At 32.8% G+C, this 17,962-nt stretch overlaps 1 protein-coding gene across 1 annotated transcript in view; it reads right to left on the bottom strand.

Moving 5' to 3' along the window:
• LOC113384923 (eIF-2-alpha kinase GCN2) overlaps positions 1-17,962 on the bottom strand; it is a 635,046-nt gene that overhangs the window by 222,508 nt on the left and 394,576 nt on the right. The window contains exons 24-25 of the mRNA XM_026622699.1: positions 6,542-6,672; positions 6,347-6,458 (exon numbers count right to left, since the gene is read on the bottom strand). Of these exons, the coding sequence (XP_026478484.1) occupies positions 6,347-6,458; positions 6,542-6,672 (243 nt within the window). The remainder of the gene's footprint in view (positions 1-6,346; positions 6,459-6,541; positions 6,673-17,962) is intronic.

The following is a 17,962-nucleotide window of genomic DNA, read 5'->3' on the forward strand; positions in this document are numbered from 1 at the left end:
CCATATCTTTCAAAATGAAAATCTTGGATTTGTTGTGGTGGGCTGTTGGAGTTGGTTTCAATGCACACATGATTCGGCGATGATTCTCTAGAAAGACCTGTGGATTCTGTGAGTTATTAGATGTATTGAAAAAATCACCTGGAAGTCTCAGTGTGGTTCCGTAAACCATCTCTGCTGCTGATGTCTTGATGTCTTCCTTGAATGAATTCCGTAGACCAAGTCGTACGTAGGGTAGTGTCTTGATCCACGGTTCAGAAGAACACATCAGTGCAGCTTTTAGGGTTCTGTGCCAACGTTCTACTAATCCATTTGCTTGAGGGTGGTATGCTGTCGTACGTACTTTCTTTGCACCAACTGCCTGTGCCAAGAACTTGAAGAGAGATGACTCAAACTGCGTGCCTTGGTCTGATGTTATTGTAGTTGGTGTACCAAATCTGGAAATCCAGCACGTAAACAATGCTTGCGTGACTGTCTCAGCTGTGATGTCTCTCAGTGGAATGGCTTCCGGCCATCTTGTAAATCTGTCAATAATTGTTAAGCAGTAAGGAAAACCATTAGTATTGGGTAAGGAAATTATGTCAATATGAATATGAGAGAATCTTTCATCAGGAATAGGGATGTGCAAAGGATTGAAATGATTATGTTTATGGATCTTGGACTTTTGACAGGATATGCATTGACGAGTCCAAGTAGCAACATCCTTTCCAATTCCAGGCCAAACATACCGGCTGCGTACCTCCCTGGATGTGGTCCTGATGCTTGGATGAGAAATACCATGGACTACGTCGAATGCAGTTTTGCGGAGGCTCTGTGGGAGATAAGGTTTAACAAAGTTTGACTCAATTACACAATAGATCGGAAAACCATCCAATGTTAATTTGTGTAGTTTGAGAGAAGTTTCTCCACCAAGCAGCTCCTGCATTTCTGGATCCAAGCTTTGCTCTATACATATTTGTTCAGCTGACAGTCTGGTAGGCATTTCAATAGTGTTAATTCTTGATAATGTATCTGCCACTACATTTTCTTCACCTTTCACATACACAATTTCAGTAGAGAACTGGGATATGTATTCCAATTGCCGGCGCTGCCTGTCTGACGCCTTTTCAGGTCTCTGCTGAAATGCATATGTGATGGGTTTGTGGTCTGTCTTGATAATGAAATGCCTACCTTCCAGCAGGTATTCAAAATATTTTATGGCCGCAAAGATGCCTAGAAGCTCGCGATCATATGTTGAATACCTCTGTTCCGTGGATGTGAGCTTTCTGGAGTAGAAACCTATAGGGTGCCATGCACCATTTTCTTCCTGCTCCAGAGTGGCTCCAATGGCTGTTGTTGACGCATCTGTTACCAAACATATATTTGTTGCAGCAGCTGGATAATGAAGTAAAGCGGCGTTTGCAAGAGCATTCTTTACGTCCTCAAAGGCTTGCAGAGATTCTGGGCTCCAAATGACAGGTGTTTTATCCTTCTTGACTGAACTACGTAGGTAACTGTTCAGCGGTGCTTGCAGTTTGGCTGCTTTTGGGACTGATTTCCTGTAATAATTCAGCATTCCCAGAAACCTACGCAGTTCCAGAACTGTTGTTGGCTGTGGGAAGTTCAAAATCTTGTCCACCCGGTCTGTAGCTGGAGAATAGCCTTTCTCACTGAGCTTGTAACCCAGAAAATCTACTTGGGACTTGCCTAGGACGCATTTGTTGGTGTTGATGGTTAGAGAATGTTCTTGCAAACGCTCAAAAACTATCTGCAGGTGGCGATGGTGTTGCTCCATGTTCTCAGACATAACCAGAATATCATCCACATATATAAACACAAAGTCAATGTCTTGGAATATGTGGTTTATGTAGCGCTGGAATGTTTGAGTGGCATTCTTCAGTCCAAAAGGCATGCAGAGGTACTCATATAGTCCCCATGGAGTTATGATGGCCGTCTTCGGTATATCCTCCTCATGCATCGGCACCTGGTGATATGCTTTGGCAAGATCTATTGTTGAAAAAATTGTTTTATTGTGCAGGTTTGTAAAAACATCGCTTATTAGTGGAGGAGGGTATTTGTCTGGTACCGTGCTTGAATTAAGTTTTCTATAGTCACCACAGAGTCTATAAGATCCATCCTTTTTTGATACCATATGTATTGGACTTGCCCACGGACTGCTTGAAGGTCTCAAAATGCCCCTGTTCAGGAGATTTTGTATCTTGGCTTTTGCAGCTGATGCCTTTTCACCAAAAATCTTCCTGAACCGGGCAGCAACTGGTGGACCTGTTGTGGTAATCCTGTGTGCGAAAGGAGATGGTTTAATTGTTAGTCTCTGTGGCGTTCTAGTGATTGTTATATATTTGTTTAGTAAGCTCCTGAAAGGTTGGTGTGGGTTAATTGTGGAAATGTTAATGTTCTGGGTCTTCAGCACTTTGCCATCAGAGGCTAAGCCTGTCGTTGAATCAATTAGTCTTTTGCCTTTCAGGTCTATTAGTAGATTGTAGTAGCTTAGCAAGTCTGCACCGATTATGGCTGTTGCCACATCTGCTACTGTGAATTGCCAAGTGAAGGGTCTGCGCAGCGAAAGGTCCAGCTCGAGAGTCCGCTTTCCATAGGTGGATATTCGGCTGGAATTGGCTGCATACAGAACAATCTCTTCCTTGGCACGACCGGTTGCAAACTTGCTAGCTGGAAGAATCGAGAGAACGGAGCCAGAGTCTATAAGAAAATTTATCCGTGTTTTTCTGTCTGTCACACATAGTCGGAGCTCTGGACAGACAGAATTAATATCACCATCATTACTTGCTCCTGGTGTTGATGGTGACTTTAGTTTTCCGGCTTCAGGAGAGTCTTAACCAAACAGGGTTCTATGCATTTGGTAGCCTTCTCTCCAAACCTGCTATGGTAAAAGCATAGCTGTGATTTGGACGGCGTCTTTGATCTCCCTCTCCTGTGCCTGGAGTGACTTCTGGTCCTGCTTCTCTCGTCATGTTCTCTGCTATGTTTTAAATTCTCCACTTCTGTCGTCAAGGCATTTAGTTTCTGCATCATGGCAAGCAGAATTTCTTGGGTGCGGTCACTTCTTGGTTCAGGTGCTCTGCTCGCTGTGGCCATCACCGATGATGGCAGTCCACAAGTATCTACAAGCCTGTCTGCCATCTCGCCAATGGCTTGTAGCCCAATGTTTTTTGATACAAGCAGTAGAGGCCGGATGTGTTGTGGGAGTCTGTCCAACCAAAGTTTATGGATGATATCCTCCGAGATTTCACTCCGAGCCAGGTCAATCATTTCCCGTAGTAGCTGGGATGGCTTTTTGTCACCTAAGACAACGTTTGTTAACAATTTGTCTACTTGCTTTGACCTCGACTCGGATACTCGGTCTAGGATTATGCTCTTCAACGTGTTGTATTTATTTTCGGTTGGCGGATTTCGCAACACATCGCTTACCAGGTGTAAAGTGGACCTGTCCAGAGCACGTAATACCGCCGTGTACTTCGCATGGTCGGATTTGATCTTATCTCCAAGAAACTCTGTCTCAATCAACAGGAACCATAGGTCAGGAGCATCTTCCATGAACGGGGTTATTGTATGCCTGCCCACGTTGTAAATTTGTTCCGTTTTTAAATCATTGTTCACTTGGTTGGAGTTGCTCGCACATGGCGTGCGAACTTGAGTTTCGTCAAAATCGATGAGCGATCGATTTAGATCTTGTGAGGCTTCAGTGTTTGCGGGTGAAGACATTATTAATGATATAGTATACCTCGCTTGTAGTATCAAGATCAGAATTCAGCCACGTGTTTTCTCAGTCGCGGTCACCAATTATATAGATGTTGGGTCTATATATAATTTATATTTATAATTAAAAGAACTGAATAACGTGTATATAAGTTTAATTTATAATAACAAAACAAGTATAAAGCATCTCACTGATATAAAGTGTATTTAGGTTAGGTTTTAATTTTCACTCTTACAAGGCTTGATGCACAAGAGGATGAGATTGCATTTTTCGCATCCCTCGAGCCCACGCAAATGTTGCACGATGCGCCGTCGCCAACTTGACAGTTTGCGACGTTCTTCACACGCAACGTGTCTATGAAGTTGGTATTGGCGTTTCTGGTTGTTACTCTCGCCGCTAGGTGTAGGGAGACGCCATATATATATATATATATATATATATATATATATATATATATATATTTGCCCGTATCTTCGGAACGGCTAGACCTGCCTTTGCTAAAAACTAATCAGCACGTCTCCTTATCAATACGAATCGAATATTTTTTGAATTATTCAAATCGGTTGATCCGTGTTCCCGAAATCGTTATGTTGTGCCCGATTATGTTATGCCCGATTACTAGACTTTGTTTATATATATATATATATATATATATATATATATATATATGTATATATATACACATATATATATTATATATAATATATATATATATATATATATATATATATATAAAGCGAAAGGTTTTTCTTCAGATGGTGAAATAATATGATAAAATTGTTTCTTGGGCATCCATCCAATAATTAAAAAAACAGTTTTAATGAAAAATGTTTTTATTAAGGGAACATACGTTTCGGGTCCAGATTTGACCCATCTTCAGTGCTACAAATAATTATATCAGGGTTACAACACATTTCTCTCATATACATACATACATACATACAACACAATTTCTCTCAAAAAGAATGCGCCAACACGAACTTAATAGTTTGAACAGGAAACAAAATAAAACCATGATCACCGAACATGTCTCCAATTTTAAACATTCTTTTAATTTCACCAATCCAAGAATTATTCATCGAGAAGCCAACACTTTACGCAGGAAGTTTGCTGAGAGTATTTTTATACAAATATTACCTACTATTAACAAACGTTTTGATTCGGCTTCTCTTTGCAATATTTACCGCGATGCTTCGAACAAGTTTTTCAATATGCGCAATACTTCCTAACAATTATTTTATGTTGTATATATATATGTATGTATGCGTATATTTGTGTATGTGTATATGTACATATATACATGTTTTTGTTTGTGGATATACATATATGGGCATATATGTTGCATTTGTGTGTATATTTGGATTTTACATATATGTTGTAATTGCATGTGTGCATGTAGTTGTTTATTTTAGTTATGTTTTGTATATGTGTATGCATATGTACAATTATTGTGTTGCGTATATATGCATATATATATATGTTGTGTTATAATTGTTTATTTAATAACTTGTTTTTTAACTTTTATCGTTTTCAGTTATTATCTATACTTTTTCTTAATATATTTCTCTATTCACATATTTTTTACATTGTTCTATCTTGGTTTTATTATGTTTCTATATTTTAATTTGATCCACATATTTCATTTTGATCCAGCTTTGTTCTACCGTCTGATTATGGATGACTTACACATTTAAAAAAATTTTCTATGTTCCTTGCGCATGATCGCTGGAAAATTTTTCATAACTGTAACCTCTAAAATCCTCTCTATCCCGTTCTCTCATCCAATGACTATACAGTTTCCACTATTTTCCGCTGCAAACACGTAGGCCCACATTTTACTTTCGTTTACACACACGTAACTCTGTCTCCAAACTAACAAGATGTGCTTTTGGAATAAACTTTTTTATAATAAAACATATTATTTATTTTAATTTTTACAATTTTCAAAATTTTCATAACTTGATGTTTTTTCAATTTTTTTATTTCATACTTATTTTTTTCGTTGCAATTTTGTGTTTGTGCTTTGTGTTATTTTTTTAAAATTTATTTGTATGGTGAGTTTCTTTACATTTGTTTATTTTATGTTGTTTTTTCATATATACTTTTCATATACATTGTTTCTACTTATTTTTGTCTGTAATTATGCATCTTTTATATTATTTTTTATATTGTTTTAATTTGTAACCCTGATATAATTATTTGTAGCACTGAAGATGGGTCAAATCTGGACCCGAAACGTATGTTCCCTTAATAAAAACATTTCTCATTAAAACTGTTTTTTTAATTATTGGATGGATGCCCAAGAAACAATTTTATCATATATATATATATATATATATATATATATATATATATATATTATATATATATATATATATATATATATATACATACACACACACACACACATATATATATATATATATATATATATATATATATATATATATACACATACACATACATACACACATATATATATATATATATATATATATATATATATATATGTGTGTGTGTATGTGTGTGTGTGGGCAAGCATGTAAGAAAGACAGAAAGTGTTTGTGTGTATGAATTTGCCTATGCAAACGCATTAGATTCAAAAAATATTATTAAATATTATTCAGCAATTACCTGAACACCGAAATATAAAGCCAATTTAGCAACTGATTCAATTTGAGCAATGGCATCTTTTACTTGCTTCCCAACTTCTCCACGCGCCTTAAGAAGAATGCCTAAAACAGTACTATTTATTAATTAGAATGCGTTATAATTTATATTTGACATATTCGTTGCTAAACTCAAGTGCTTTCAAAACATAGTTCTTACTTGGTAGAAATCTGACAATCGCTTCCAATTATTGTTTCCGAATCAATGAAATCTAATAAATTCAAATTGCTCGACCTTATTCCCAGGCCGCATAGAAACATTTGAACTGAATATTTATTAATTTTATTTCCCTGAAAATAATATTTCAGAATCAGATAAAAATAGTGAAAATAATAAAAAAATCAGCGACAAACAACTTATTAAGTTCCCATAGGGTAAGTCATAGTGATCTCAAAAAAATCGAAAATAATTTTTTTGTATATATTTTTACCTTGTGTGTATGTATGTGCGGATACAATTCATCGACGATTTCAAGAACACGGATTAAATTGAAGTTATGATAATATAGTGATCAGCGTTATATTACATTTTACAAATCTGGATAATTTATAACGAAGTTTGTGTATTCTCTAAGAACAACATAAATCTAATAAATAAAGCACAAAAAATCCAAATGATTAATTTTGATTTATAGAAATTCAAAAGTGCGTTTGATAATGATAATGTTTAATTAAGTTCATTGTATTGGTTGTGTTTGAGTATAATTTAAACTAGTTGGTATTGGTATTTTGCCTTGAGGCAAGTTACATGAACTTCCCGATTTGTGTAAATAATCGACTTAATCCATGATAGATAAATTAATTTATGAGTAGTTAAAAGTATTCGAAGTGGATTTATTACACATAATTAAAAATCGAACACGTCAACACGGTCGGAATATTTTTCAAAAGCAAATTTTAACTTTTTGGTATTTGCTATTTAACCTTGAGGCAAGTTACATGAACTTCCCGATATGTGAAAATAATCGATTTAATCAATAATAAACAAATTAATTTACGAGTGATTAGAAGTATTCCGAGAGGATTTATTACACCTAATTTAAAACGAACGAACACGTTAAGTTCGGAGTATTTTCTAAAAGCAAATTTTTGCAAATCAATAATTTTTATAATTGATCCAATTATCGTAGGACGTTGATGGGTTAGTATTCATTAAGCATCATTAAGACCAAGTAATCTATCGTTATACCAAGTAAATCATCTAATTTTAATTTTAACAAGCGTCAACGAAACTACTCATTTTCTCAAACTTTGATGATTTTTTAAAATTAAACTATTTGTCGTAAGGCCGTAATATTTCAAATATTACGGCTATAAGACCATGATATACATCGTCAAAAAAAGTTTCATGAAAATCGGCTTCATTTTTTTTTCAACAGTTAATTACAAGAAGACGGCTCGATAGATTTTCATCTAAAACTAATCAGTATTATTCCCAACTAATATATCTTTCGAACAGTTTTTGATTTTTTAAAATCGATTCGGTAGAATGAGCTTAAATGTGGACGAAAAGTTTAACACTCTTTTTCAAATTACAAAGAAACGGCTCGGCAGATCGTCACAAAACTGATAAACTATAGTGCTCATTGAGATATATCGAATGGATTTAAATTTCTGGAATCGGTTCAGGCGTTTTTGAGCAAACGTCGATGAAAGGTCTAATTTTGATAAATGCCAAAAAAACGGTACCAATTTTTGCAAACTTTGACGAATTTTTAATGCTAAACGAGTTGTCGTAGGGCGGTAATATTTTATTATGATCTAGAAGATTATGATATCTACCGTCACAAAAAAATCATAAAAATCGTCGAATTTTGTTTAAAAAAACTTTATTACAAGAAAACGGCCCGCCCGATCTTCACCAAAAACTAAACAGCACGATTCCCAACCAATATCTTTCGAACGTTTTTTTAATTTTCAGAATCGATTCAGAATTGCGGGCTAAAACATGGACGAAAAATTTTTCACTTTTCTGCTATTTATAAAGAAACGGCTTGGCTGATTGGCGTGAAAAATTGATAAACGCTAGTCCTCATCGCGATACATGGAATGGCTTTTAAATTTTTGAAATCGGTCCAGCCCGTTTTGGAAAAACGTCGATTTACGGCAAAAAATCTGTTCAAATACACGTACACACATACTTTTTCCAAATTTGGTCTCATTCGAGTCAGAATGGCTTGAGAAAACATAAAACTATCAAAACGATTTTTTTGATGACAACAAAGTTTTCCTTCGGGAAGTTAATAAACTTGCAAACAAATTTAATGTTATAATTATCATGAAGGGCAAAAAAAGGAATTATTTGATTTTCATTTAAATGTGGTAAACTTTATGTAATAAATTGTTGAGTATTATTATTTGAAACTAGATGTCCCTACAGACGTTTTTCTGTACCCATGCCTATAATTTTTTATTATAATATACTAATATTTACCGTTTACCTAAAAATAATAATTATTGTTTTTTAAATTACTCTTCACGCCAAAAAGGCATATATACTCGTAATTATATAAAATATATGCTTTGTTCAATTTTATATTTTGTTCTTTTCTTGTGGCAATTTTGTAATTTTGTTGCAATTACATTATTCCCGCGCTCAATCACTAAATCTTTTGACTTAATTTTACATCAGACTTTTATCAGAGTTTATGAAAAGGCTTCATTTTTATTAAAAAAGCAATTTATTTTTATCATGTACGGTCGTGATAATTTTTTTAAATTTTTTTCTTAATTTTACTTTTTGTGCGAAATGGAAAACTACACACAACTCCAAATTTTCATTATTTCAAAATAGTCATTATAGTAGTCCAATCATTTTTTATATAGCCCGGTAATCGCTCAATTAACTACTATTTCTTATGAACGTTTTTAATTGAAATGCAATCAAGATTTTTCTGAGCTTATAAAAATGCTTAAATTTATCCGCTCTATTCGCTGCAACATATCAAAAATGGCAACGAAATGGTTACCTCCGATAAAACTAACTAATTTGCAGGCTTATCCTATCGTACAAATATTTCTCGATGTGCATAAGAAGTGCATGCGACACATTTTTGAATGTGTCGCAAAAGGAGCTATTTCAGCAAAAAAATTATTAATTTAATTTTAAAATCAGGAGATAAAACTGTTTTTAAAAAAAAACTGGAATTATTTTCGGAGTATAACATAATTATAATATGAATTTTAGTATTTTAGCTTTGCAGTGGGTAAATTATCAATGTAATGATATGATTTTCTAAAAATATTTTCTGTAGCTAAACGTTTGCCGGGTCAGCTAGTATATATATATAAATTACATGCGGCACGCCATAAAATTTGAAAATTTAAATTGGCCCGCGAGTTAAAAAGGTTGCTCGCCCTTGATGTAAAGGAATAGCACAAGGCTATTATACTTATGCTCTTATTATTTAATATTTACACTGCAGATTTTCATAATATTCTTCACACACGCATAAAAAAATTGCAATAAGCAGACGATATTTATGTTGACATATCAAGACCCTCTTTAACATGTAAAAATTTGCGAAATCCAGCCTTATATAATACAAGCCAAAACACATGCTAACTTAATAGAAGAATCTATTAAGAATAATCAAATAAAGAATTGGGAATTTGAAAATAGATTAAATTCAAAATGACCCGATCAGCTGCACATATATATATAGATGTGAGGTACAGGGACTGGATGTGCTACACACATTGCTAATCACAAATACAGGAAAAAAATTAAATTGCCGAAATTTGCCTCTATTTTCATAGCGAAACTAATGGCAATATATGTAGCAACAAAATATGTTAGGGACACAAAAATGTAAATAAATCTATCATTTTTAGTGATAACAAATCGAGTCTAATCGCAATAACCAATCCAAGCAAGCATACAAATATATTGATATATATTTTTTGCATAGTTTTATTGTCAATCAAAATAAAATACATTTTTTAAGACAATATGATGTTGGTGTTAATGCATTTAAGAGATTATCCCCTATGAGATATCTCTCTTTCTTTTTATTATTGACATTTTATTTAAGATCGTATGGACATTTTTTTCAATCTTCGTGTGGGATATTCCTCGCTTAACTCTTTTAAATAAATGTTTGGGTGACCTGGTAGTTTTTCGTAGTATTTTTTGCTCCTTTCTTTTATCATCTCATTAATAGTTTTTATTTTTAGGTCTTTATGTAGGGTAACACACCAGGGTGCGTTCACAATGCATCTTAAAATTTTCGATTGCGCTACTTGTATTTTTTTTTATATTTGAATTAACTACTATTTCTTATGAACGTTTTTAATTGAAATGCGATCAAGATTTTTCTGAGCTTATAAAAATGCTTAAATTTATCCGCTCTATTCGCTGCAACATATCAAAAATGGCAACGAAATGGTTACCTCCGATAAAACTAACTAATTTGCAGGCTTATCCTATCGTACAAATATTTCTCGATGTGCATAAGAAGTGCATGCGACACATTTTTGAATGTGTCGCAAAAGGAGCTATTTCAGCAAAAAAATTATTAATTTAATTTTAAAATCAGGAGATAAAACTGTTTTTGAAAAAAAACTGGAATTATTTTCGGAGTTTTTATTTTTAGGTCTTTATGTAGGGTAACACACCAGGGTGCGTTCACAATGCATCTTAAAATTTTCTATTGCGCTACTTGTATTTTTTTTTATATTTGAAATGCTTGCGCACGCCCATAGCTCAATGCCGTATGTCCAGATTGGGATAATTATTGTTTTATATAAAAGGAGTTTGTTTTCATAGCACATATTTGAACTCCTGCCAATTAGCCAATACAACTCTTTGAACTTCTTCTCCATCTGTTTTCTTTTCATTTTGGTGTGCGTTGACCAGCTTAACTTTCTATCGAGATGAATCCCAAGGTATTTTACACTCTCATATTTCGGTATTTCTATGTTGTTTATTTTTACGCTTGGGCAGTCCAGGGTTCTTGTTGGGAAGGTTATATGGCTAGATTTTGTTTCGTTTATTTTAATTTTCCACTTATTGGGCCACTTTTCAAATTCAGAGACATATTGTTGAACTTTTGACGTTGCGACGGATGCATTTGTATGAGTTCCCACGACAACTGTATCATCGGCAAAAGTTCCAATTATTACATTACTATCAATTGGAATGTCGTGTGTATATATGAGATACAATAGTGGGCCTAAAACACTCCCTTGAGAAACCCGCGACTTGATGTTACATAATTCTGATGTTTCTGTTCCAACTCTAGTTCTGAATAATCTGTTTGTTAAGTAACTTTTCAATAGCAAAAATATCTTGTGCGGCAAAGAATTTTTTATTTTGATGAGTAGGCCCTCGTGCTATACGTTATCAAATGCTAGTTTAATATCGATGAAGATTTCTGAACAATATTCCTTTCTTTCTATTGCCTTTTGGATGCTATTTACTATCCTGCAGCATTGTTGTATTGTGGAGTACTGGGTTCTAAACCCGAATTGATGATCAGGTATTATATTTAAATACTCTTTTATTCTTACTAATAATAGTTTTCCAACAATTTTAAAAGAATTGGCAGTAAACTGATTGGTCTATAAGATGTGATATTTGAAGCTGGTTTTCCTGGTTTTAAAAACATTATAACCTCTGAAATTTTAAAACATTTTGGCCAATATCCCAACCTAAATATTGCATTATAAATATATGTCAGCAGAACAATTGCTTTTTTTGACAATACTTTCAAGACCCTTCCTTTTATGTTATCTATCCCTGCACTCTTCTTACTGTTTATAAGTTTAATAAACTCTTTTATTTCTTTTGGTGTTAGTTTTTTTATAATTGTAGAATCATCGTGAATTGCTTTTAGAGCATTCCTTACATCGTTGTCAATAATGTCATCATTTAAAGTGAACACATCTGATAAATAATTTGCAAACAAATTTGCCTTTTCTTTGTCACTTTTGGCCCATTCACCTAACGATGGTGATTCCATTCTTATTGGGGCGTTAAAATGGATTGGTTTCTTCAAAGATCTTATTGGTTTCCATATTGAATAATCGTATCTATTAAGATTAGTAATGTATTCCGCTACACTGTTGTTCCGCACGACTTTCAACTTTTGTTTTAGTTCATTCGATAAATAGTTGAATACAGTTTTATCCCTTGGATTACGTGACCTTTGCCATATTTTCCTTGCTCGTCTTTTTTTCCTTATTAATATTTTAATTTCCATTGGGATATTAGACATTGCATTGCTATATGTTATATGTGGAGCATAGGTAAACAAGTATAAATAGATGGCAAACCGGAGCGCTTTTCGATTATTTTAATTTTAATTTACCGCTCCTGCTACAGAGGCGCGACGAGCGTAGCATGAAAATTTACCCCTAGGTTCAATTCTAGATAAATCCAAATCCTTAGGTTTAATTCTAAGATAAATTTATATATAATATTGTTACAATAAATCTGAAATTTTAATGTGTGCAATGATAACAAAGCATACCCATAAAAAATATATTTTCATATATAATAAAAACATTTTCAAAAATGAAATAAAATTAATATTTGAGCAATAATTAAATATAAATAATAAAATATATCAATAAAAAATATTTACATAATTTAAATAAAATATAATTAGTAATAAATAGACAAGATTTTTTAACATTTGCAGAAAAATATACGGGTTTTTTCTGCCTCAGTCAAGTTTTATTGGCCTTGAGACATTTCTTGTACTTTTTGAGAGGTACTTTTTTATGGGGTCCTGTTCATTTTCATTCGTATATTTTCCTGAGAGACATCGTTTCACAGTATAGCACCAGTTATTAACAACAAACAATATAAATAATTTAGAAAATTGAACATCTCCGACCCTTATTCTTCCAAAAAAATCTGCAATGGATCTTGATTAAAATTTCTGGTACATAAATCACTTTCTTTTTGTTTCAAACGTGCCTCAAATCCTCTATAGCTTTACAGCCCAGTTTCTTAACGCATGCGGCTTTTGATAGTACCCTGCTAGATTTTTTTATCTTTACGAACTGTATTTAATTCAACACTTTTTTGACAGTGTGGTACGTGACACTTTGCCATATTGAAAATTATTATTAATTCTTTTGTTTTTTCTGAAGCATTCGTTCGTTATCGAGTAGCACCGTCAATAGTCCTGCGTGTTTGATGTACGCGTTGGCCGAAAAACGACGTTAGTTTTGAATTTGGGAACAGTAAAACCCTCTATCGCAGGAGCGGAATACTAATACGATAAAAAGGTCATTTGTTCTATGTTTGTCCCCCATGATGTGGAGTAGCATTTTGTACAGATTTTTTCAGAGTATTTATATAAAAATTTAAGTTATTCTCTATATCTACTTCAAATTTCAATCTGACTTTAAGGTCTAATTTAGAATCGATTTCTTGTCTAAAAGAGTTCCAGTTTGTTTTACTATTAAGAAGACCATTAATTTTTTCCACTCTTATTACTGTGGTGCTAATTATTGCTATAATATGTGTATGATCTGATGATAAATCTGAATTATCTTCTATGTTTGTATATAAGTCAGAAATGCCATTTATTATATTTTCCATGACTTTGGTCGTGGTAAATTCATTAATGTTAGGATCTTCGATATCAATAGGTACGTTAACAGAACTGACTACACCAGGCACGGCTTTCATTTTATCTCCAGTGCCAAACAGAAGCTTTGTCGTATTCTCGCAAGAGATATGCTGCCTCTGATAAATTCCGGTAACTCCAAATCCTTTCGCTTTCGCTGATGACGTTAATTCCTTTATTCTCTGTCAGAACATACAAAATTTACCTAACAAATTAAACAAACTTGATATAGTTCTGACTAAATATAAACCAAATTTTTTATGCTTGACGGAACATTGGTTAACCGACTCTAAACTTTTATTAATCAAATTAAACTGTTATAATTTATGCTCCTTCTTTGCCCGGAATGTCTTCAAACACGGCGGTGTTTGTATTTTTGCTTCAACAAAATTGAAATGTAAAAGTATCAAAACTAATATTTTGCCTATAGAAAAAGTCTTTGTGCCATCGAAACCCATTTTTCTCATAGCACGTTTTGTGTTGTTTGTGTATACAGATCTCCTGACCAAGACGTTAAGAAGTTTATAAGTTTAGTATATAATCTGTTAGATGAACTTTTTATTAAATTTTTAAGAAAGGGGACACTGATTTAATTAATAATTACAGACCAATTTTATTATTAAATACTTTTGATAAAATTTTTGAAAAAATCTTACATAGTCGCCTTTATAATTTTTTAACAAAAAACGGTATTCTATTTAAAAATCAGTTTGGATCTCGACAAAAATGCTCAACATCCCATTCTATATACACTTTACTACATGATATTGTCCATTCTTTTGAAGCTGGTAACTTTTGCATTACAATTTTTTGTGACTTGTCCAAAGCCTTTGATAGTATCTCCCATGATATCCTTTGTAATAAGCTTGAAAAATACGGCGTGCGTTGCTTAGCTCTTGACTTATTTTCATCTTATTTATCAAACAGGACTCAGTCTGTTTATTTGAGCGATGATGATGGTTCGGTAATAATATCAGACAAATTAAGTATCAAACTCGGTGTCCCTCAAGGTTCAATACTTGGAGCTTTATTATTTCTTATATATATAAATGATCTTCCAAATTGTTCGGATCTTTGTAAATTTATTCTTTTTGCTGATGACACTAGTATTATTGTTAAGGGAAATTCTTTGGAAGAAATAAGTAACAAATTAAATTTAGTAATGGCTTCAATTTCCAATTGGTTTAAATCCAATAATCTTTTCCTCAAATAATGTCATTTCGTAATGTTAATAAAATTAATAATGAGATAAGCTCTCGAAGTTTTTAGGCATACAATTGCATAAAAACTTAAATTGGGACTATCACATTGATTCTATACTAACACCTAATTTAACGAAAACGTGTTTTATGTTAAGAGTTCTTAAATCTAAGGTTAGTTTAAATTGTCTTCTCTCAATTTACTATTCCAATTTTTACTCACACATCGCATATGGAATCCAGTTTTGGGGGTTCTCTCCATCCCTTAACCGTATTTTCAAACTTCAAAAAAGAGCTTTGAGAATAATTTTTTCTATTAGTTCTTTATCTTCTTGTAAAAACATTTTTCGTGAACATAGTATCCTTACCGTTCCCAGTATATTTTTGCTCATTACTTTATCGTTTATAAAAAATAATCCCGAACGTTTCAATTTCTCTTCAATGTCGAATTCTCATTACAAGACAAGAAACTTAACTATTAAAGCACCAGTATTAAAACTTGCAACGTCTTTTAACTCAATTGACGGATTTGGAATTCAACTTTTTAACTTACTACCACTTCACATACGAAAACTAAATAATCATAGTAAAATTCTTAAAATCTTAATATTTCTATGAAATTTCAGAATTTGTTAATTTTGATATTAAACAATACTTTGCTAACCAATGATAATATAGTAATCATCTGCCTCTCATTAATGTCATCTTTTCCCTAAATTTTATTATTTAATAAATTTTACTAACCCTTTATATATAAAATATCTTTTATTCAAATTCATTTATTAGTATATTTCTTCATTGACACTGCGCTTCTTCCTTTTTGCAGATCCACATTAGAATTTGACGCACATTGACGGACAGGATTGATTCAAGTCTATTTTCTATCAGCAACTGTCGACATTGTATTTATTATTCTTGATCTTCTAATGGTGCCCAAAACGAAGATATTAAATTGTGCATCATATTCTGAAAACATGCATTGATTATCTAAAATGTTTCAGTTGGTCTCAACTGAACATATCTAATTTTTCTTTTCATTCCAGACTTGGGATGAACTCGGATCGCGTCACTTGCGGTTTCATGATCTCCGATATATATATATATATATATATATATATATATATTTAATTTTTTGTTTTGTTTGTTCATATTTTAGCTTAAATACGCGTTACCCATGTTCAAAGTCACTTAGAAGTTGAGTGGTAATGTTCATGATTATGTAACGTACAATAAAGCGTTTAGAGGTGAAATTTCTTTATATTTGAGACTTTTCACCAAACTATAAACTATAAACTATATAAAAATCTAGAAAGAGAGGGTGTTTGTTTCTATCCGTAGGGCAATAAGTTAGTTTCCCAGTCGATAAGAATGAATAATTTTTGTTTAACAGCATTTGTGCCAACTGCTTACCTTTAGGAGTGGTAAGTCTAAGCCCCATAATGTATTTTTAACTTCCCGTAGGGTAGATTATTGTCACATTTCTCGATGTGTGTGTTTGTGCGTGTGTGTGTATGTATGTATGGATACAAATTTCCAGTCACGTTTTCGGGCGCACGGATCAACCGATTTGAATGGTTCAAAAAACATTCGATTCCTATCGATAGAGAAAAGAGCTGATTAGTTTTTGGCAAAGGCAGGTCCATCCGTTCCGGGGATACGGGGCAAAGAGTGCAGAAAATAGAAATGGACTTTTTGAGAGAACGGAGTATCCGATTTGAATGATCTAAAAACATTCAATTAGTAATGATTGGGGGAAGTGTTTATTAGTTTTTGGCAAAGGCAGGCTTGTTGTGCAAAAAATTGCAATTTTTGAGAGAACTAAGCGTCCGATTTGAATGATTCAAAGAACTTTCCGCTTGTCTTAACAAAATAATTGATTTTGGAAAAGAAATTTTTGTTTCAATTTTTTTTTTAATTTTTTGTATATCGAAAATAGTTCAGATTTTATTTTTAATTCTGACTATAGTTCTGATATACTTTAAGCAAATAATTTCAACTTTGCAATTCAGTTTATATAATTCTTATAAATATTAGAGAATGTTACAATATTTATAATAATCTATTTGAAAACATTCAGTATTCCTCGAACATTTCGTTACGGTACGGGAAGTTCCAGCAATTTGCCTTAAGGCACGATGCCACCCACCCCACTAGTTGTTGTTAAAATCACCATTCACTATAAATCTGTGTCCTAATGTATCAAAGAATTTTTCATAATCATCTGTTTTCATCCTGTGACGTGGAGGACAATATACAGAAGAGACAATGATATCATAAGGAAATGTATTAATACATATTGTAGATGCTTGTAAGTAACTTTCTTGAAAATTTGTTAGTGTGTAGTGTGAAATACTGCTTTTAATCAATATTCCAGATCCAGCGTGTGCAGTATTGTCTGGTTGATTAGTATTATAGAAAGAATAGAAAGGAATCTTGAAATGTAGATTATTTGTTAAATGCGTTAGCATCACATCAATCATATGTTGTTATAAAAATATTATTAATTCATTTTTATGGTTTAGAATACCATTTGCATTCCATTGAACAATCCGAAGAAACTTGGCCATTAATTTTTAACTAATTTGGATAACATGTTCATGACTAACCTGTTTTGTTCCATTAGTTGTTTGAACATGTCTTTAAAATCATTAATTATTGTGATAAGAGCAACGGTTACCGGTGACTGTTCGTTTTTGTTATTCCGTTGTAACTTTAATACTTCTGAATAGCTTCTATGGTCACTGTAAGAATTAGCTAATGGCGTTTGGTTTCTTCTGTTTTTGCAGTTTTAACTCTATC

The sequence above is a fragment of the Ctenocephalides felis genome, unplaced genomic scaffold (assembly GCF_003426905.1).
Source record: "Ctenocephalides felis isolate EL2017-DRISC unplaced genomic scaffold, ASM342690v1 CF-g0.4_SCAFFOLD_03571, whole genome shotgun sequence".
Lineage (NCBI taxonomy): Eukaryota > Metazoa > Arthropoda > Insecta > Siphonaptera > Pulicidae > Ctenocephalides > Ctenocephalides felis.